The sequence below is a fragment of the Canis lupus genome, chromosome 14, assembly GCF_003254725.2.
Source record: "Canis lupus dingo isolate Sandy chromosome 14, ASM325472v2, whole genome shotgun sequence".
NCBI classification, from domain to species: Eukaryota; Metazoa; Chordata; class Mammalia; order Carnivora; family Canidae; genus Canis; species Canis lupus.
The window spans coordinates 21,143,719-21,167,070 of record NC_064256.1 but is presented as its reverse complement, the minus strand read 5'-3'; the positions used below and the strand labels follow the sequence as shown (position 1 = coordinate 21,167,070).

Here is a 23,352-nt window from a genome sequence, read left to right as displayed (position 1 = left end):
GGTACAGAGATGACTTTTTAGAAACTTAGAATGTACAAATCTAGGGGTTGTTTCTGTGTTTATCCATCTGAAGACTCAGAAGGAACAGCTGCAAACAGGTGTGTATACCCTCCAAGGCTGCTCTCTTGTAGCAAAAACCCTCAGGGGTTTGCAGCATAGACTTTTGTAGCAGCTGTAAAGCTGAAACCAACATTTAGAGTGTGGTTAGGGCAGCCATCCGAAGTACAGACTTAAAGGACCAGATAATCAGCATAAGTAGACCTACTTAACTATCCCATTTTACAGATGAGAAACTAAGGCCTCTCACTTTCACATCTCTTAGTATCTCATTTATAATTTTGATTTGTGTTTCCCCATTGACTAATGATAACAAGCATCTTTTCATGTGCTTATTGGTCATTTGTATATCCTCTTGGGAGACATGTCTATTCAGATCCATTTCTAATTTATTATTGTGTGGAGGAGGACCCGAAAAGAGTACACAGAAACTATCTAGAGCTTAGGTTCTTCTGTAAGATCATAGACATGTGAGGGATTCAAAAATACTCTGCTGTTGCCATTTTATTACATTATCTCCAGGGCCAAGGCTATGGAGAGTTAGTGTCTGTTCCTAGAAGGGGCTGTGCTTCTGAATGGGGGTGTATAGTCATGCTTTGCTGGGCTTGAGAATTCCTGACCCCAACCCATTTATTGCCAAATATGATAACAAAAAAGGCCTTTAGTTTGGTTGTGTGTTACTGTCATTTCCAGTTACTTTTTGATGATGATTTATAACCATAGGTATATATTTCACACATAATTATTATAATTTTAAAATAATATACACATAGGAGATTATAGTTGCTCCACACTCAGAATAGGATAGTCTAGGATGGCTAACAAGTGCAATATATGTGTTAACTAGAAACCTGTTGTTATCAATTACCTCTCACTTAGCATTTTCTGGCTTAGAAAGTGCTTCTATTCATATTTGTCCTTATGATCATCTTAGATGTTAAGCGATTGCTATTGTTTCTGTATGAAAGATGAGTACACAGAGGCTTGGTGTAGTTTTCTGGACTTGTTCAAGGTGATACAGGTGAAACTGAAGTTGACTAATTTTCCTAAATCTCTAGCAATGTTTTACAAATTTTGTGTAAAATTTTTCTGCAGTGATGATTTTTTTAAAAATTTTCTTTAAATATTTTATTTATTTATTCATGAGAGACAGAGAGGGAGAGAGAGGGAGAGGCAGAGACACAGGCAGGGGGAAAAGCAGGTTCCATGCAGGGAGCCCGATGTGGGACTTGATCCCAGGACTCCAGGATCACACCCCGAGCCGAAGGCAGATGCTTAACTGCTGAGCCACCCAGGTGTCCCACTGCAGTGATTATTTTAAAAGGCAGCGTCCTGGGTCTCTGCCTCTCAAGATCTGGTGCAGTAGGTCTGGATAGGGCCTATGAAACTGCCTTTCAAACAAGCATCCTGAATTGTGATGTTCCACATTGTCCAAGGGGGCCACACATTGAGAAACACTTGTTTAGACTACAAAACTCTTGACTGTTTAAAAGCACAGAATCGGGTCTTCAGGTTTTCATCCCAGTGTTGATGAGAAGCTTTGACAGGCAGACATGATCAGACTTGTGTTCCAGAAAGATCACTGTGGCTATTGTATGGAAAATCCTGTGGAGTGGGATCTCACTGAGGATAGGGAATACCGATTTATCACTTTCTAATCTAAGAGAGAAACAACACTGGCCTGGGTTGGATTATAATGGTGATGAGTCAAAGCAACTGGATTCAAGAGGTGAAGGGATAGGCCTGACCAGGCTTGGTGATTTAACAGAATGGAGACAGTGAGGGATAAGGTAAAACTCAGAGTTTACATGTTTTTTTTTAGGTGAGTTTTAGGTTCAGGCAAGTGGGAGGATGTTGATAGGTTATTGAAATGGGGAGCATGGAGGAGGTGGGTCTTTCCAGGGGCCTGCAGAGCAGTGCTTTGCATATAATCACTCTTTGCACCTGTGTTGTTGCTGGATTTTTTTCCACCTTTTCTCAGTTCCTTGGAGTTAGGATGATACTATAGGAGCCCCACCTATGGGCCCACAGACTTGGGCATTCCCAAGGAATTCTCTTCCTCATTTTATGGAGCCAGGAAATTTCTTGTTTCCAAAGGCCTTCCTCCTCTTGCTTTGGGAAGAGGAATCATCAAGAAATCAGCAATGCTCTGAATTCAGGAAGAGTTTGGGTTGTTTTAGTTACCCAAGAAACAGGATTGCTGACTTGGGAGGGAATGGGGCTAAAAATCCTCTCAAAATGTCTTCTCCCCAAATTGAGTTTAAGAATGAAGACCCGAACATGAAGGTGTCGTTCTTTTACCATAACTTTATTTAGGTTCCCCTTTTGTCAGAAGGAGATGAGTCATAGTTGACAGAGCTGGGAGTAGCACCTGGGAATCAGAGCTGGGTTTCTGTACTCTAGCTGGACACACATTGGCAAGGATCATGACAGTCCTATTGGTAGCCAAAGCATGTTCATGCTAATAATGCAACCAAGTAATTTTGGTTCTTTTTGTGAAGTGAAACTGACCATTATTTTGGCTTGTGGGTCAGCATGGCATAATATCTGGTCTAGTCTTTTCAGTGTAAAGTAGACATTTTGATTATTCAGGTTCTGAGCCCTAGAGAGTAGATCTCTGAAAGCTCCTGTTCATGGGTGCTGGTGATCGTTACATGTCACTCTACGGGCCAGAGATTCACTGTTCCTAGTCAGCTGTGCTCTCTAGTCTTAATCACCATCACTTGTGGTTTGCTGCTCTATTTGTCTTGCCATCCTGGTAGAAGACAAAACTTTCAACACAGGGATCCCTGAGTGGCGCAGCGGTTTGGCGCCTGCCTTTGGCCCAGGGCGCGATCCTGGAGACCCGGGATCGAATCCCACGTCGGGCTCCCGGTGCATGGAGCCTGCTTCTCCCTCTGCCTGTGTCTCTGCCTCTCTCAATCTCTCTCTCTCTCTGTGACTATCATAAATAAAAATTTAAAAAAAAAAAAAAAAAAAAAACTTTCAACACAAAACAGAAATTGTTCCTCCCTCGCCCACCACCACCGAACAAAGGGAAACATAACCTTTAGCCATGACATCAAATTCTTAAGCTTTGGAATTGATAGAACACTTCAAATGTGAACAAAAAACAATCACTTGTAGTAGAACTCACTGAAGCCATGATTGTTTAAACACGTTAGTGGATGACTAACAAGGTCCTTGTTTAGAATGGAATAACTCAAGCCATTTGTACCTCCTCTTTGTCCCTCACCTTGCCATCTGTATTAGTTAAAATATCTAGACCGTGGATCTGTAGTAGCCAGAGACCATGATTATATTTGCATTTTTAACATGTGAGTGCTTTTTATGTTGATCTTTAAGTTGGACCAGATGGAGTCTGCAGTACAGCTTTGGTAGTGTTTCATAAATATAGTACCAACTTGATATTCCAAAATGAAATGAAAAGTAGCTAATGTTGTTTGCCTTCAGCTCTTCGAAGAGATTAGAGTGTACTTCGTGCTCAGCTGGAAACCATTGCTAGTTTAGTGATAGGTGACCAGAAATGTGGTCAGATACCGGTCATTCGGAGAATTAGATGCAGGACACATTTCATTCACATTGTACTTTCTACTCTCTGGGCAGAGGAAATCAGAATTCATCGTGCTGTTGTGTCCATGGTGTTCGTCAGCTTGCTGTTTTGTTGAGCAGCCTGGTGTGCAGGCTTTTACAGTAACATCCTGGTAAAAATGAGCACTCTGTACAGCATCTCCCCAGCTGCTACCCACTGTGAAGTTTAACATTAAATCAGAAAGGCAAGGAAATTGAGATGGAAATCTTTGTACTTGGTTTCTGCCAAGGTGTTACTGTGCATGCAGGGCCACATGCAATGCTGCTTCTAAAGACTCTTTTAATTAAAGGCCCCACCCAGTGAATTGAGGATGAAATTTTACCCTGAATTCTGAAAGTTCTGCATGGGTGGAATATGGGGAGCATAGACAAATGTTAAGAATGGGAACTACTTAGCTCTCTACCAATTCCTTCTAAGTTCTGTTTTTAACTCTTTCATAATATGTGGATCTTTAGTTTAACTAGATTTTTTTCCCTCCAAATTAGCACAGGATTATGAAAATGAAATGTGGATACTTATATGTTAAATAGGATACAGTTTCTGATATTTGATGTAATACAGAATTTATTTGAAGTAGGGCTAAATGTGATACCATATTTTTAAAGCAAATCTTTTAATCTTTGTTCCTTGTTTTGATAAATCATTACCTTCATTTTCCCTAGAATTCTTCTACCAGGACTCCCAGAAAAGAATTCTTTTGAGTCATATTCTTACTGATAACTCCCTGCTTTTATTAAAGGTTTAGGTATTTTTTTAAATTTCAAAACTGTACAAAACACAAAACATACAAACTAGCTAGGGGTCCTTTTTGGTGTTCTTGGCTTTATAATATAAATCATCTGGATCTGCTGCTTGTTTTGAAGGTCTATTGGTCTATTTTGTTTTGTTTTGTTTTTGTTTTTGTTCTGATAAATTGTCCTCGGGCTGAAGCACAAACTTGCATGTCTGAATAGAAGTGAAGAGAATTTTTGCATTCAAAATATACCCACTTGAAAATTGGAGATTATTAAGGAAATGACAGGCCTGGAACTATTAGAAGCATGAATGTTAGACCTGAAGTGGTGTAACCCCCCTCTATATGTTTATTTCTGTACAGCTAGCAATTTGGGAGAGTTTGATTTTTTTCTTTCCCTCCAGCAATCTGAATGGGTGTGTTGAAGTAGTTGGAAACGGCTGCAGTAAAAGCCTATTCCATTAATCATCATGCACCAGAATAGCAGGAACAGAAAACCGTTCACTGGCAAATAAGAAAGAGAAATTGGGCCTCCTTTCATGTGCTTGAGCAGAACTGCCTGCAAGATAGCCGTACTGCTCCTTGCTCAGTGACCTTCTGGCCTCCGGTGAAGGCGGCCCTTTCCCCTTAGACTTTACTGTCCCCATCAGCAGCACTTAGCCAGCATCCCATCACCTAGCACTGATGAGAGCTGAGCTCCCTTTGCAGGGCTGTGCCATCTTCCCAGCTCTCTGGGTTTCCCACTAGGTCCCAGGCTCTATTATTTCTGTAGTAACACCTTTTCAGATACCTGTTCCATTTTTTGTTACCTGGTTGCTCTTTTTGTGTTCTATGGGATGATCTCATCTAATTCTACAACTGTTACTTTCTCCTTCTGGTTTTTGTTAGGCCTCCCCCCCCCCCCCCCGCCCCCGAAAGGAACAGAGAGTCCATGTATGTTAAGATTGTGAGTCCAGAGTCAGACCATCCAGGTGCATTTCCAGTTTCATCTTTAGCATCATGTGACCCCACACCACTCTTTGCCTCATTTTCCCATCTACAAAAGGGAGGTGATGTTAGGGCCCATCCTATAAGGCTATTGGGAGGATTCAAATAGATGAAACAGGAAAACACAATATGGCCTGCAGCGGAACACTTAATAATACTTAGTAAATGTTAGCCTTTGGTCCCCCCACCCCCCTCCCACCCCAGGTCCTGCTCTATTTCCCACATTTACATTTCTGCCTGTACCTCTGGCTTTCTTTTGTTGATAGTTCAACTTCAACAATTTATAATTTAAGCCCATCTCACTTTCAAGTTTCTCATCATGGTCAACTATCTCATCTCTTTCCCCTTTCCCCTTAGGTGTTCTTCATGGTGGATTCTTCTATCTCCCTCATCATCCAAGGGGAGAATTCTTTGAGATATATCTTGCTCCATTTTCATATACAAGTCATCACCAAAACTTCCTAAAATCTCTTATCCAGATATCTGTTACAATAATCATTTTACTTATGATTTTATCCAAGGCAGCATCAGCTAGTGGTTAAAAAATCCCGGTTTTGGAATCAGTACCTCCAATAGATCCTAGCTCTGCCACTTCCTGGGTGTGTGACTTTGGACTACTTAATTAACCTCCCAGAACTTCAGATACCTCTCTAGAAGATGAAGATAGTATTACTTCACAGAATTATTGTGAGGCTTAGATGAAGTACCAATTTTTAAGTTCTTGGCATAGCCCCTGGCCTGTATATAGTAAGTGCTGTAGGGTTCAGCCGTTAACTGTTTGCTGTGGGATCTGGTCTTTATCTCTCCTTTCCTGTGGCTGGTTCAGAATGACTCAGCAGAACCCCTCTTCCTTACTAGGTGATTTTTTTAAAGACTCAAAGAATTTACACTGAAAGGGTCTTTAGAGGATTTCAAGCCATTCACCTCAACAAAAATCAAAGCTCCCCCACTTAGTAAGTGCCTGTCATGCATGACGTCTAGTTTTTACAACCCTCTATGGTAGATGCTGTAGGGGCTCTAAGATGCATACTCCCCTAATCCTCCTAGGAGTGTCATGATTGATATTTGAGCTCTGCTCATTCCTGTTCCAAACTTCAGATTTTTGTCATAATACATATTGCTTCCATAACTCCATGTATTAAAATAAATAAAATAAGGTTCCTTGACATATGTTCCTCAGCTTGTTGCACAGATATTGCCAGTGACTGGGAACCTGCTACTTTGCAATGTAGCCTGTTTCATTGCTGAATAGCTGTATAAGTTAAAGACTTCTGTGTTTTGTGCTAAAACCTGATCTCTGTATTTTTTTTCATTGATTTTTTTTTAAAAGAAATATAGAGAACTACTCTAACTTTTTTTTTAACCGGATAGTCCTTTAAATATTTGAATATAACTCTTGCTTCTTCCATTGTCCTCTCCTCCTCTGCTCATTTTGTAAATGATCATTATTTTACATATGGCCTACGTCGTGCATATCAAATGCTCTGTGTTCCTGGGTTCAGGTCTAGAAATCATCGGGGTCTAGGCTCTATGAGTATGCATTAGGTTTTCCTTATATAGCTTTAGAAGTGCCAGTGAAGAGATTTGATTTTAAGTCACTTTGCCATCAATAGCAAGCCTGAATATTTATTTCAAGTCATTCATTCTCAACTTAAGTATTTATAGAGTATCTATGTGTAGGCTCCCTCTGGCCTCCTTATTTGTCTCTTACTCAGTCTCTTGGGTTTCTTTTCTTTCTTTTCTTTTTTTTATTTATGACAGTCACAGAGAGAGAGAGAGAGAGAGGCAGAGACATAGGCAGAGGGAGAAGCAGGCTCCATGTACTGGGAGCCCGATGTGGGACTCGATCCCAGGTCTCCAGGATCGCGCCCTGGGCCAAAGGCAGGCGCCAAACCACTGTGCCACCCAGGGATCCCCTCTCTTGGGTTTCTAAGTGAGCAAGGCCAGGAGAAGAAGGCCTTTAGATTTGGTTGTTTTTCTCCATGGTCTCTGCTCTTGGTGGAAGAACAATCCTAGCCCTTGGAGCATGTACAAGACATTTTCATTAAGGAAAAAAAATCTCAGAAATTTCATTGTCTTCTCATGAAAACAGACAACAAAAAATCTAGAGCATTAAGAATAGTTTAAAAGCAAACTTGAATTTTTGTCTTTTCATAGTTATTAAGATTCCTAAGAGTCAAATATATTTTGGTGTCAGATTCCTGACAGTCACGTAATCCAGGCTCCCCAGGCGCTGTGCTGAAGTGTTAGGGGCATTGTCAGTGGACAGGACTGCCTGGGTTTGCATTCAAGCTTCTTTGCTTCTTAGAAGACCTAGGTTTCCTCAACTGCCATAATGAAGTTAATAATAGTGCCCAGCTCATAGGGTTGCAGTGAGCAGGAAGTGAGTTTAAACTGTAAAATGTTTTAGAACAGTACCTGGTGCATAGTATATGTTCACTAAATGTTAACACGGTTGTTGAATTGGTTGAAGTAATAGCTTATTTCTTCACCCTGAAGAAGAAACACTCATGACATAAACAGATGTTTTTCTCAAGGCAACCCACATCTTCAGTAAGCTGCATTTAGTTTGAGGAATCACTTAATATTTTCACTCTATCCTACCTAGAGAATGATGTACAGTTAGCTTCTTATTTTTCATGGAATTTATGGTATCTCCAATCTTTCAGAGCTGTTGGAAATGTATTCTAAAATTGTTCATCGTTAGAGTAAAAAGTGCTTCATGTTCTGATCAAGGGATCCCTGCTAGTAAATGTTTAATCCTGAAGTGTAGGCACAGAAATGGGTAGTGATACCATCCCTATTACAGATGTATCTCTTGTTCTGCCATGTGAGCGTCCACCCCCACTTTGATGTCTATTCCCAGTTTGAAATTCTGAACAAGTTGGTCTTAGTGTTCTGAGGAGATGACGTGGCCAGGAATTCTGAGGGAGTGGGGTAGCCAGGGTGAGTGATGCCATTTTTGGTATTCTGGTCTGAGGATCCCTAAGACTCTAGTTGAGTTATATAGTAGAGGAAATGGTACCTAACTGAACACACCTTCTACTGTGGTTGAGAGTAATCTTGCCTTACAATAGCTTTAGCAGTGGGTCTGGCAATTCGAAGGAGACTGTGTTCATTTACTTTCAATTGAATACATACTGTGGTCATTTTTCGCTACAGGGTGTTTAACAGTTGGTTTCTTTCTCTTAAATTGGAGGCACTTATACAGAGAACCCCTTTTTGTTCAGTAGAGTATGATTTGTTCATTCAATTGGTTTTATAGAATACTTGTGACTGAAGACTATGACTATCGTTTATTGAGTGCCTAGTATATCTGAGGCATCCCGCCTATGCCAGTAGAGGGATAAGCAGGACATAGCCTCTTTTCCCTGGCAAGGTAGGGAAAAGACAGGAATATGAACAACTGCTTGAAATAAGATAGAATAAGACAAGTCTTACAACTGAGGGGCAAGCAGGGAGCCACATGATCAGATCAGTTATTTTCAGGTAAGAGACCTACTTCTATTTACTTAAGTGGTGGCATTTGAGCTAAGACTGGAGGAAGTGGTAGGATTTCAGGAACAAGAGAAAGAGGCTGAAGTCTACACAGGCGGAGAGAGGAGTGTGGACAAGGTTAGGACTGGTGGAGGATCTGGAAGGACTGAGCATGCATAAAAGTAGGTCCTTGGGTTTGGTGATGTGTAATAGCATGGCCTTTCCAAGATACCCACATAGATATATTTGAGCAGTTGTGAATTCTGGTCCAGCAGACAGAAGCCTTCCATTTAAGTGGGAGAAGCACCAGGGAGATAAAAGGTCCCAGAACAGGCTTCGGGCAGGGACAGGCTGGATCAAAACCAGTAGATGCTACAACTGAGAAGAAGCTTTTGAAAAGGATAAGAACTCTGATTCTTACTATAATATTGCCTTTATTTTTTTTTTAAGATTTTATTTATTCATTCATGAGAGACACAGAGAGACAGAGGCAGAGACACAGGCAGAGGGAGAAGCAGGCTCCATGCAGGAAGCCTGATGAGGGATTCGATCCCTGAACCCGGGATCACACCTTGAGGCAAAGGCAGACACTCAACTGCTGAGCCACCCAGGTGTCCTCTTACTATAATATTGTCTTAAAAATTTTTTTTTATTGTAGACATTTCAAACTCTACAAAAGTAGGAAAGTATATTATGCTATGACCCACTGTGTCCCCATCATGCAACTTGAATTATTATCACTGTTTTATCAAGCTTCCTTTACATCCCAACTTTCTAGGGGAAGAGAAGGGAGTTGGAGCACTGTCGAGCATGATCAGACTTTTGTCATTTCTGGTGTGCTTTAGTTTGTATTGCTTCATAGGGATGATTTGTTTTTACACTACTCTAAAAAACTAGTTGAGGGCCTTACTATACTACTGTCTTGCCAGAGTTTAAAAAAATGGTTATTCTCTGTATCAGCTAATTAAACTTCTTTTTGTTGAAATAATTTGGAGTCCTTGCGGTGCTTTTTAATTCCATAGAGATTAGATCTCACTCTGAGGGCCCATTTGGGAAATGGGCAGGGGCACGAGGAAGAGAATAAAATGCCCTCTCCAGGAGGGATACTTCTATTACATGGCACATGATGGATTTTGATGGGAGGCTGTTTATTTTGTATATGCACTTACTCCCTGTGAATAGCAACAGAAATCTAAATTGGGCTTCCTGTCTTTAGATCATGTGAATTAGAACAGCATACTGCTGCAGTTTTGCCACTTCTGACCCACATACCATCCAATTCCTCATTCTGGAGCAGTGGTCCTCATTCTGGAGCAGTGGTCCTCATCCGGGACCTATGGCCCTCTCCAGACATAGTTTTGATTGTCATGTTCTTGGGAGTGAAGGGGTTACCATCATCTAGTGCAAAGAGAGAGGGGAGGGGTGCACAGGACAGCTCCCCATAACAAAAGCTTAACCTGCCCAAAATACCAATAGTGTCAAGGCTGTATGTTAAAGGAATAGCATATTCCAGAGGAGAACCACCCTTTTCAGTTTGTTATATCACATGTTTGTGTACCCGGTTACCAATAAGAATTTTTCTGTCTTCTTTGGAGAGAGCTCAATGTCCCTATAGATGTTTTTCATTGGATTATCTGCATTACCTAACTTGGGTTTGGCCATAACTTTGGGCCTACCAAACTTCTTTCTAGTTTTTATTTTTTGTTTCCTTAGACTCTAGCAGAACATGGAAGTGATTTGGTTTCTCCAGGTAGAAGATTTAAGGTAGAATGCATTTTCCAAGACATGGTCACTGGTCTAAGCAAAGAGTTCTGTCTTTGGAAGAAGAGAATAGCTTGAGGGTGTTATTTAACAAGCTGGTAATGCTTGTTAAATCAAGATAGGATCTGTATTTCTTCACGCTGATTTGATATTGAGCAGTCTTTTGTAGTAATTGAGAAACATAAATTATTTCACTTTTGATTATTTATAGGAAATACAGTTGGAGCATGCAAAGCAAGCCTTTGTGCAGAGGGACAATGCCAGGACAGGAAAAGTTACAGCCATTGACTTCCGAGACATCATGGTCACCATCCGCCCCCACGTCTTGACGCCTTTTGTAGAAGAATGTCTAGTAGCTGTAAGTTGTAACTTGCTGTAAAGAAGCAGTTTATTTTACCTGGCAAAGGTTCAGTAAACAAGGGATTAGAAGAACGATTGTTAAAAATTATGTAGAGTTTTTTTCAGTTGAAAACACTAGCATTGTCTTAATGTGATCCCATATATTACCATTATAGACAGAGTAAGGTTCTGCTAGCTTTTGTGGATAGGTTAGTTTATTTTCTGGAGCATATGGACTATCTTAAATGTATTAACTGTTTTTAAAAAGAAAAACAAATTTATGATTTCATATTAATTTTGCTGTATATTTTGAGGTATGTCAGATGCTGATCTTCACTTTCATCTATGAAGCAAAATTCTTTTTAAAAAATAGTGAGTGCACATATATTTCTTTGAATGGTCAGCAGAAGAGAGACTCTAGACCTTAGATTCCCTCATTCATTCAACATTTGTGTGTTGAGAGAATAGTGACACACGTGATGGGCAGAACCCAGTTGTCCTGTCTCATGACTTCCGTCCCAGTGGGGGCTCAGCCACTCTTCTTACCTCCTGGGCCTAGAAGGTGTCCCAGGACATTCTTCGCTGGAGGTTCCCAAGCCTTGGTCACAAAGCGTAAGAATCACCAGGGATACTTACTAAAAATACAGGTAACTAAGGTTTCTTCCAGGCCTATGGACTTATCACCTACAGATGGTGCGGTCCTAGAATCTCATTTCTGAAGCTTCCCAGGTAATTCTAACGATCCTACCCTTTATACAGTGGATTTGCTAGTCCTCGGAGAAGACTTTTGGAGTGTTTTCACCATGCTCTTCGTGCCCCAAAAAGCTTACCATTGGCAGGAACTCAGTGTAGCTTTTCACTTTTTTTTTTTTTTTTGGAGGTATGCAGTTCTGACAGGCCTTTTCCACTCTGCACTGTGTTCATCTAGCTCCTTTTCTTGCCTTCTGCTGCCCTTCCTTACTCCATTTTAAACTCCGTGTCAGCTATTTTAAATGATTGCTAAATGGAGATTTATATGGTTGTTACCTTATAAAGAAGTGCTTTCTGAATACAAATATTTTACCTTGTTAGGAAAGGATAGAATTTGAAACCCCAAGCTGAAGTTCCATTCATAATGGACTTGCTATCTGTTCCCTTGCCCCCTGTGAAGAAATATGGCTTCTTACAAATTCTGATTATCAGAATTCTGACCAGTCTTAACTCCCATCAAAGCACATGACATCTCATAATTTTACCATAATATGCTTGTTTGCTAGAAATTCAACCAAGGTAAAGTCTGTCCTTAAATGATTATTTATTGCTAGTTCTAAGTAACATGACAAATCATGATATTAATGTTAGATTGACCACTTTTCATACTGTGTTTGTGTTGGTATAATATAGTTTTACATGTATAAGCACACACACGTGTGCACGTATATGGTATAGCTGTGCATGTCTAAGCCCCTCAGAATTGCTCATTAGATGAAATAAACAAACTTATAAAACATTTCCAATTGAAATTTGAACTCTCTAAATTACTACTGGTCCTGTTGTTATAATCCTACACATGTATTTATTTAGTCTTCTAGGACTTGTGTGTGTAGAGTAGAAGCTCTGGTCATGATTAGTTGCAGTTCCTTTTAAAATTCATTTATAGCCTTTTTTTTTTTTTTTTTTTTTTTTTGATGTGAAAGGAAAATACTTATGGCCATTTCTTTTTATACATGCATTCTTGATTACTTCCAAAATGAGCATTTGATATATGTACTTCTGAATCTTCTTCATTCTATAAATCCTTTGTTTATTGTTCTTCTCCCCTCTCTTATTTTCAACTTATTTGAGGCTGCTGGAGGTACTACGTCCCATCAAGTTAGTTTCTCCTATTTTAATGGATTTAATTCACTCCTTAACAACATGGAACTCATTAGAAAGATCTACAGCACTCTGGCTGGCAACAGGAAAGATGTAGAGGTGACTAAGGGTGAGTGAGAATAAATCTGAATTTTTGCCTGCTAGTATTGTGGTGTATTATTATTAGAGTGAAGAAGGCAACCTGAGAGTTTACAGTATAGATTTCTCTATCCCATTGACACATATTAAGCATGTGGTACATGTGTGTTCTCCATCCTTTGATCAGACAAACAAAAGCAAATAAAACAGTCTTCAGCAAGTTTTAAATAAACTGAAGACAGCCTTTGAATTAGGGAACCATGTAAAATTTCTTTTTTTTTTTCCCATGTAAAATTTCTTAACTGTTTTCAAATCATGCTAAGACCTGAGCTAAATCGGCAGCCTGTAAAGTGGCCTTCAGAAGTACATGAGGAATTCCCTGACAACCTCAGAACAAGATATCATTATTTTAATGGGTTTAAAAAAAAAAAAAAAACAATCCTCTTAAGAATTCCACAGCTTCATTAATATAACCTCCCAGGACCGATGCATGTGAAGTTTCATATCTGCTTCCTGGTTTTCTCGAACCTGCAATTTGAATAATGTCCTGTGTCATTTATTCCAAGCCTTCAGATGAGATGCCAATCTTTTAAAGTCAATGTTAAAGAAACTATTCTGCATACTCCTTCCAGACAAAAGAATTGCAAAAATTCTTACATTTGGGTTTACTTGAATTCTATGACTGATAATAAAGTTTTGTGATGTTCTCTCATTACAGCGCCTTGAGTTAATGCTGCGTTTAGTGGCTATTCCTTCTTGAATCTTTCCCTTTTAACTCTTTTTCCATACAGAGGAGTTTGTTCTGGCAGCTCAGAAATTTGGTCAGGTTACACCCATGGAAGTTGACATCTTGTTTCAGTTAGCAGATTTATATGAGCCACGGGGGTAAGTTGGCCTTTTTTTTTTTTTTTTTCCCCTAATTAGCTTAATAAAAGAGGTTAGGGGGTGGGGGTAGGAGGAGGGCAGCACACTAGGAGAAAAAGAAGCCAAATTAAAGAGGACTCTGAAATACAGGAACAAAAAAGGGAACGTTTTCAAATTCCATAATGCACATATTAATAAACTTGTATTTTGTTGTTGCTTGTGGTGCTTTTTTTTTCTCCTCCAGACGTATGACCTTAGCAGACATCGAACGAATTGCTCCACTGGAAGAGGGAACTTTGCCCTTCAACTTGGCTGAGGCCCAGAGGCAGGTGGGCAAACGGAACAGGGAACAAACTTGCTTTCTAATGTTTCTTCCGTAGGGTACCCGCAGACCCTTTCTACTTGCGGTTGACTTTTGGCCCTGGTATCTGACCTGCCGTCATAACATTTTGCACTACAAATCCAGACCATTTCAAAAGGCTGCGAAGAGAAATTACTTAGAGAGATGTTCTGACTGATAGATAGTTGCTCATTACTTTCAAGAATGGGGTGATTTCCTAACTGCACTGGAAGCCTGTCTCCCCCCCGCAAAAAAAAACAAAAAAACAAAAAAACAAAAAACGGCAGAAGATCTTTTCTTCTTCTGTATGTCTCGTGTTGAGAGTTGTGGGACAAGCGTCCTGTTTTGGTGTCACTGTCCTGGCGAGGCAGCGCATTGCTGAGTGAAAGCCGTCTTTGCTCCAAAGAGAGGTACTTCATCAACTCATTGTGTAACTGCCATGCCTTCCGTTATTCTGAATATCAAAATGAGATAATTTTGTTTAGTCTGGAGTAATAGTTTGAAGGCTTTTAGACTTCTTTTCTCTGTGAAAGGATTCATAAGTTATGTGGAAACAATTTGAGGAATGCTAAATTTTATTTTATGGTTAACAGAAACCAATCTCTTGAAGTCATGAGAGTCAGAAACTTAAGACATGGGACCTCCTCATTTAACTCTTGCTCGACTTACCGTAGATCAGGATTAGAGAATAAAAGCTTTCATAGCATGTGTTGTGCTTGCACGATGTTTGTAAAGTAAATCCAGGCACAGACGAGCGTCGTTTGAGAAAAATACCTCCTTTAAGGCAAAGCCACCTCTGAATCCTGTGAGACTTAACAGTTTTTGGCTTGGAACTCTGGGTCTGTACAGAGAAGCCAGTTTGACCACAATGGGTTGATGCGGGCTACATTTTTAGGACTGGCAGGCCTCAAGCCAGCACCCCTCCTTTCAGCTCTCCCCCCCACCCCGCCCCCGCTGAATGCAGTGGCAAGTTTTGTGTGTGCAGTGTATAACTCAAAGTGGTGGGTGTATGCTCAGTAAATCCTAACTAGGCACCTCTGGAAAACTAACTGGCTGTTGTTAAAAGAGGGAGACGATGTCGCCGTGTGCCGGAAAGAGGACTCTATAATCACGTGCAGAGGTAGAAGCAACATTGCTCTCCTCCCTTTGATTTTTAAATACTGCTTATTAGACGATTATCTCTTCATCTCTAGAGGACTAGCTGTTGTAGAAATTTGGGGATTAAGAAAAAGCAGAGGGGTTTTTGGGTTTTTTTTGGGTTTTTCTGAAAAGATTCCTTCTGTTCTCCAGCTGGCAGTGGTATCTTACAATATTTCCTTCCAGCCCTCTGCAACTTTGGAGAGTTTATGATGAGTGCTCATTGATACTGGCCATGCAAGGGTTAGATGATATTTACAGCAGGAAATGATTGGCTGCGGCTTAGAAGTTTAGACCAATTCACAGTGGCCTTGCCTGGAATATTCTTTCCTATGTGAACACCAGTAGGCCTGACAACATTGACAGACGCCAGCAATGGAGGTCATCCACCTGGTAGGCTGGTAGGCTCTGTGCTAACATGTATCCTCAACAGAGAGTGTGAGAATGGGAATCTTTCTTGTCTCATGAGCATGCTGCATTTTGAGCTTCAGAAAAGTTCATTGAAAATCAGGGATTGTATTTATTTTTATCTTTTCAATTAAGAGTTAGTGATAGCAGTAGGTCTGCCACCTGCTCCCCCCCGCCAGGTCCCTATTGTTTTCACAGTATTTTCACTCATTATTTTGGTGTCAGAACCTTTCTAAGTACTATATATTTGTATCCATATAAAAAAGAAGTGCCTTTCTAATGGATGTATTTTTCAAAATGAGGTTACTCATGATTTCCACCTATGCAGAGATCAGTTGGAAATACCTCATAAGATTTGCAGAAAAATGTTTTACATTCTTAAAGATGCATATTTCTATGTAAAGCTATTTCAGTGAAGTGACTTTAAAGGAGATTCCAAATTATCTCATTTTGTTAGAATTTTGTTACATTGACAGAAGCTAAAATTCAGTGGGTTGATAGCTGGGGTTGGTAATTATTTTCATTGTTCACCTATTTTAATTATTGTGGCTTTTGAAAAAATAAATTTTATTGGATGTGTATATTCATTCAACAGGTATTTATTAAGCACTATCACTGTCATTTGACAACTTTGCATGACATAAAATTACTGTTTTATTTATGTAGTCAGAAAAATGCAATACACTGAAATGTTCTGACATCAAAAACATGGTAAGGATAATAGGTCAAAAGAACAGTAAAATAACAACTGGCTGGACCTGAAGAAAAAAGTGGATAGAAAAGAGGAGAAAATGGAGATCCCTGGGTGGCTCAGCAGTTTAGCACCTGCCTTTAGCCCATGGCGTGATCCTGGAGTCAAGGAATTGAGTCCCACATCAGACTCATGCATGGAGCCTGCTTCTCCCTCTGCCTGGGTCTCTGCCTCTCTCTCTTTCTGTCTCTCTCATGAATAAATAAATAAAATCTTAAAAAAAAAAAAAAAGAGGAGAAAGTAATGATTACTCCTCATACAACCACCTAGTTGTAGCCACTGGGTGTTGGGATAGCCAAATATTAGTATGTTTTTATAATCATACACATACCCACAAATAATTTTAATTAAAAACATCGCATTGCATATGATCTTTTAATATTGTTCTTAAAAGATTATCATGAAATATTTCAAACATTTATAAAGGTAAAGACAGTCATATCATGAATACCTGTCTACCTGCCATATTCCTTTTAACCCGTTTTCCCTTTAGAATCCCATATGAACATTTTTCTTAACATCAAAAAATTATTTTACAATGACATTTCATTTTAAGGCTGTAGTTTTTTAAAGAGAAGTTTATTTATTTAAATAATCTGCCCCCACTATGGGGCTCTAACTCACGACCCTGAGATCAGAAGTCACATACTTTAGTGACTGAGCCAGCCAGGTGCCCCAGGGCTGCAACATTTTTAACTGGTTCTCTATTATTGGACATTTAGGGGATTTTTCAGAGTTTTTACTCTTGAATACTGTTGCTTTTTAACATTCTGGTAGCTTGATCTCTCATTTACTTACTCATGATTTACTTACATGATTATTTTCTAGTCTGATTTTTTTTTGTAAGTAGAATCACAGGGTCAGATGTTCAGTACAGGAGTTTGGGTGTATGTTACCAAGTTTCTCTTCAGGTTTATGCTAGATTAAATGGCAGATTTGGGAGGCCCTGTTTCTATCAACTCTTGCCAGGCTGGGTGTTGCCATTAGAAAACAAACTATGGTGACAGACGATAGTTAGATTTGTCGTGGGGAACACTTCACAAAATACTTCAGTGTTAAAACCCTATTTTACACCTGAAACTAATACATTGTAGGTTAAGTACACTTCACTAAAATGAATGAACAGAAATCCCCCAAACCTACCAGTTTGTTTGATAAAGAATGAGGTCTCATTACTGTTTTTAAGTTAGTATCTCCTTGATCACTGGTAAGAATTAAACATTTGAAAATAGGTTTGTAACATTTGGGGGCAGGGGCCATAATGGTTCTCATTATGTTCAGATTTGATTTTTCAACATTAACAACAGTAATAACTTTTTATTAATAAGAACAACAGACTCTAACCCTACCTTCCTCTTTGATGTTGTGAATTTGGAACTCAGTGGGGTGATTTTAAAAAATCATATGTGCTCATGGACTGTCCTTCTTTCTGTCTCCTGCCTCCCCCTGTCCGACTTCCATATGTGCAAAGAAGAAGGCCTCAGTGGACTCGTCCCGACCCATTCTCCTGCAGGTTGCAGAATCAGCCTACAGGTTTGGTCTGGGTTCTATTGCTGGAGGTTAGTCATGGATGAGTACAAATTTATCACTTTTATTATTCCTCTGGTTCTTTTCCTCTGATTTTCCACCTTACAGTATCAAAGGACAGAGCCATCCTTGGCCTTTCCAAGCCAGTTTCCTGTCTGCACTTCTGAAATGGAACAAGAGCAAAGGGAACTCCCCCCATACCTGCATGCGATCAGGGACTTTTTCTTTTATCTTCAAATAGGCCTTTTTTTTTTTTTAAGATGGGTGAATAATGAGATTAGGCTGTAGGGGATGTGTTTTTGCACATTTGAACTGTCTATGACATCATATCAGGAGACACTTCAGTGAAAAATCCATAGTTTTTATTTATTTTATTTATTTTATTTAAGGTTAGTGCAGTTTTAAAGTCTATATGTGCATAATTTGTTCCTTTCCTTCATCAGACTTCTCTTTGACATTTGACCACTTTCCCTTTTCCTCTGATCTTACTTCCTTCTGAAATATTGGTATTATTTCATTTTAGCTGTTGGAGCCACTGCTGTGTATCCTATTGATCTTGTAAAAACTCGAATGCAGAACCAACGATCAACTGGCTCTTTCGTGGGAGAACTTATGTATAAAAACAGCTTTGACTGTTTTAAGAAAGTGCTACGCTATGAAGGCTTCTTTGGACTGTATAGAGGTTAGTGCCGTGTGCTAAATTCACGTAAGGTGAAATAGTAGCCAGAAGGTTTGGTTTTCCATCTGCATGCCTGAAATGGATTAGGGAGACTGCATTACAATGGAAATGCGGCAGATTCTCAATTATCCATGCTAATGGGAGTAGGCTGGAGGCATCCAGGGCATGGCTAATCGAAACAGCCCATAATCTGAAAGCCATTTATATTGCCTTTTATTATGTTTTATTTATTAAAATAATTATTTTTTCTAAATATCTTCAGTGGGTTTTTAAAAAGGATCTCATATGATTTATCTTCTTGAAGTAACTCCACTCACCAGCTCAAAGGGAAAGGCATCCTGGGGATGGGACAGAGATTAATGATAGTCCTTGAATATATCCCCCAAAAGTCTATCAGGTGGGTAACCAGGGGTTCAGTGGAACCTCCTTTACTGCCTCTTCTTTAGATTGAAATTGCCCCTTCCTCTGACTCTGTACCCAGCGGAGTTGATTCATATGCCACTCAAACAGGTAGTCTTGTTCACCTGCTCCTTCAGCCATCTAAGGTTCACGAAGCAAGGAGGACAGTAGCAAAATGTATGTCATCACTAATAGAAAAGATCCCACAGATCCTGGCTGGTTTTCCATTGGTATTGGCCTGTAGAGGCTTGACTTTACTTCCCAACCTCTGTGTTACCTTGTACAAAGAGAAAAGAAGTGAGTATATTTGCATCAGCTTAAATACAGTATTGTGGGCATCTGGGTGGGTTGGTCAGTTAAGCATCCAACTCTTGGTTTTGGTGAGGGTCATGATCTCAGGTTGTGAGATGGAGCCCCAGGCTCTGCATTGGGCATGGAGCCTGCTTAAGATTCTTTCTCCCTCTGCTCACCGCCCCATCCTTACCCCTGGGCTTGCATTCTCTCTTTCAAAAATAAATAAAAAAATACAGCTTTGCAAGGCCATTCAAGCTGAGCCACTTTGCCATTTGGCAACTGCACTGTTGGCGGGGTCTCCCCTTCCTGCCAGTGCTTGCTCTAGAAGAAAATAGTATTTAATACTTTGTAGGGACAGACCTTGAAACTGGCAGCCACATAAATCTGTGCCTCTAGGCCTCTTCTGCCATCTGCTGACTTCAGCCTTCATCTTAAGCGTCCAAGTTTAAAAAAAACAAAGACCCCTCTTGAAATCTCTCACCTTCAAAACTAGGGGGTTTTAAACTCCAGAGTAGTTCCATTTTGCAGGTCCTATTGTGTAGGTAGATAACTCTCATCAAAGTCCTTTTGATCTTTTTCTCTACCCTCTTTCCCTCACCCCCTGCCTCTTACAATTGGGAAGGTCTTTGACCCTAGGTGATTGATGATGACCCTTACAGGGTCACTGCCTTCATTTGAAATACTCTTTGCTCCTGGTGACAACAAACCTCACAAATGAAATGTCTCCCAAGTAGTACAAGGTTAATGTCACAGTGCTTGCTTTGCAGTGATTCAGGCAAAGGCTGCCACCTTACCTGTTCACATAGGTTGTTCTCTGCCTGGAGAGCTTTGAGTGTTAAGCCAAAAGGACGTCTGAGCCTTTCCATTGCTTCACAAACTAATTTCATGGCCTTCCCTCGGTATTGGATTAAGTGCCTGTAGGATTGTGAGAAATACTTTTTATCCTGCTGAATGTTTTTAACATGCATATGTTGACCTCGTTTGATTTAATGTTGAGTCCCTTCTCCTTCCTCTTTGACCAGTCTGACACATCTTGATTCTTTGTTGTATCCAGATTTCCTTCCCTAACCTGTTCTTTTAGCCCCATAGATGGAACAGCTTAAAGCATACCTGAGTGCAGAGCTAATATGGTCATCCCACAAACCTCTTGCTGTTTTAGAGATTATCATCTGTAAGATGAGGGAGGGGGGGTGGGGGGGTAGGAGCTGGTTTTAACTCTTTAGGGTAGGAGAGTCAGCCCACCTATTAGAAATGGAAGCTTGCTTTGAAAACCAAAGAGGCAGTCCTCCTTTTCCTGGTTCTAAATAGCTAAAGGAATAGCTATTTATCTTACCTGTTTTGGCTGCCTGAACCCTCAGTGGTTCCCTGTCAGAGGATGCTAGGTAGAATGTGAGTATAAGAAGATTCATTCTGGGAGTCATCTCTGTTTATTTCCTCTTTATTTCTTCTATTTTCTAGTAAGTGATTTTAAAGCAAAAGATTTACTGTAAAACCTTGTTTGGTTTCATTCTTTAATTTGGATCTTGAGAGCAAAGGAATGATTGGCAGTTCAAGTGAGGGAAGAAAAAGATTTATAACCTTCCTTCATAAAAATGACCTGTTCCTATTATTGATTAGTTGGGGACCAGTTCTCTTTAGTGCCTTGCACATAATCAATAATTAATAATTGTATGTAACTACTAAGTTATAAATGCTTGTCATGAGAGTGATAGAAAGATCAGATGAAAATGGGAATCCATCAGTAGTAGCACAAATTATAATAGAAACAACAAGAATCTGAGGTACTCCTGGGAATCATCACTCTTGTAACCTATGTGTGCAAATTCAATAGAGAACACAGCCTACATGTGATTCTTCGACTATAAATTTCTCATTAGATGTAATTTTACTGTTTAAAAATTTTATTTTAAGGGAAACTTGAATTTCAATTTTGGGAATTTTAGAATTGCCTCTGATAACGCTTCACCTAGCAGGATGTGAGAAGGTGTCAGAGGACATCTCTAATTTATAAACATGTTTTGAAATATGGAGCATATTTTTTCTATTATGGAATTTTGCTTAACATGTAATTTTTCTGCATCAATACATATATAATTGCTAATATTTCCTGAATAGTATAATTTGGGAATGTTGCATAAGTAAGGTCTCTCCCCCTATTTTAAAATTATCTTTGTGCATATTTTGGAAAAAAGTTGGCAGTTAACCCTGAAAGAAGGTACTTGCAGATGTATCCTTATTATAAGGTTAATAAGCATCTTCCTCCCTCTCTTTTTTCCTTTTCTTCCCATAACAAGAATACAGATCTCTAAAGGGGCGCTGTTTTTGTATCAAGAAGTAATTCCTTGTGGAACAACTAGAATGAAGGTTCTTTCTAAAGAACTCCTGAGCACTCCACCACAGGTGGCTTTTCTCTTTGATTTCCCTGGCAGCTGCCAGCCTCTACACACAGTCTGTGAGGTTATCCAGTCCTAAACGGGGAGTGCATTTGGGTCACCACCCTGGAGTCCAAAGTGGTTTGATAACACAACTGCAGGCAGTGTCCACAACTGTCCTCAGTGTCCTGTGCCTCCAGCCAGGAGTCGTTTTCAGATGGGTGGGGGTGGGGGGGTTCTTAGATCCTACTCTCCATGTCTCTCTGCAGCTCTTTGTTCCCTTGTCTCTGAGCATCTCTTATTTTGGAGGGAAGGAAGGATCCCCTTGAAAATCCTCTGAGATTGACTCTGCAGACCTTCTCTATTATATACACTACTTTCTTTACATGAAAATGATTGCTTTTCCAGGGGTTTTTCGTAATTTTGGAAAATCAGATCCCCAGGCTAAGTCTATCTGTATGAAGAGAAATAACCCTTAAGATAATCCAGATCTTCTGAAGTCACTTGTGATCATCTTCCCTTATTTCTGCCCCCCCTCCCCAGATTGATTTCATGCACTTGGGTGTTTAAAATCCTTAATGAAGTACCTGACAGCTCATTTAATTTGAAGGAACCACATGACCAAATGAGTCAGTTATTGGCCCCTGATAGTGACTTGGCATATTAAAGAGAAACAGTTACTTGGGTAATCGTCCCCAATTAAATGCTCTTACCAGTCCAGGAATAACTAATCTCTGCCTTTAAACTTCTCTGTACTCTCCTCTCAGATGCTTCAGGTAATGAGATGAGCAGCCTTAGAAATTCAAAAATTTTGGGGGAGGATCTTTGGGAAGAAAGATTCAAGAGAAATCTGAATCCATGAGAAGTACTTCTTAAAGGGAGGCTTTTCTTTTTGTTTCTTTGGTGGGAGAAGCCATAAGGGACATCTGCCAGAAAGAGAAATTAGGGGATGCCTGGGTGGTTCTGTCAGTTAAGTGTCTGCCTTCGGCTCAGGTCATGATCCCCAGAGTCCTGGGTTGGAGCCCTGTATTGGGCCCTCTGCTCAGTGGGGAGTCTGCTTCTCCCTCTCTCTCTGCTGCTCCCCCTGCTTGTGCTTCACGCTCTCTCTCTCTCTCTCTCAAATAAATAAAATCTTTTAAAAAATTAGATCATTTTATGAATTAAAATTAATTTGGAGCACAATTTTTTAAGTTAATTTGCAAAAAAAAATTTTTTTAATTGGATCATTGATCTGGGCTTATAGAGTCTTAGATGTTATCTGGGCTTACAGTCTTTCAAGTTATCTGTGTGGTACAAAAGCAGTCGTTTTCCATCCTGGAATGTTCTCAAGGTGACATCTAGAGGATATTGTGGTGATATCTCAGGAAGTTATTGATATGTTTGCATTCTGGAAGGAAGTTTTGTCAGACAGCTAGTTTAAGTTAGACCTCTTCTTGTGGTTAATGGCTCTATAGAAGGGGGGACCCAAATTACATGGGTCCACAGTGAAATTCCTCTTTGTGTAATTTTTGTGGATAAAAATAAATTAAAAAAATTCTAGCACCAAAATAAAATGATTGCAAGTTTCTACAACTGTTTTGCATAACTTAACGCATGTGTCTTGGAACCAGCTACAGTGAATCCTTGAACTGCGCCAAGTCATGAGTGTCTATCCACGTCCAGCAGAGCTTCTGATGAGCACAAAGTAGATTGGTTTGAATCTT

The 23,352-nt window shown here is 39.8% G+C and overlaps 1 protein-coding gene across 3 annotated transcripts in view; it reads left to right on the top strand.

Annotated features, from left to right (window-relative positions):
* Positions 1-23,352, top strand: part of SLC25A13 (solute carrier family 25 member 13) — a 185,551-nt gene that overhangs the window by 97,473 nt on the left and 64,726 nt on the right. For 2 of the 3 annotated variants that reach the window (XM_025471293.3, XM_049093603.1), the window contains 6 exons: positions 10,819-10,965; positions 12,771-12,909; positions 13,670-13,763; positions 13,987-14,071; positions 17,850-17,937; positions 18,429-18,587. In XM_025471293.3, coding sequence (XP_025327078.1) covers positions 10,819-10,965; positions 12,771-12,909; positions 13,670-13,763; positions 13,987-14,071; positions 17,850-17,937; positions 18,429-18,587 — 712 coding nt within the window. The remainder of the gene's footprint in view (positions 1-10,818; positions 10,966-12,770; positions 12,910-13,669; positions 13,764-13,986; positions 14,072-17,849; positions 17,938-18,428; positions 18,588-23,352) is intronic. The other variant, XM_025471294.3, reaches the window with a different exon arrangement.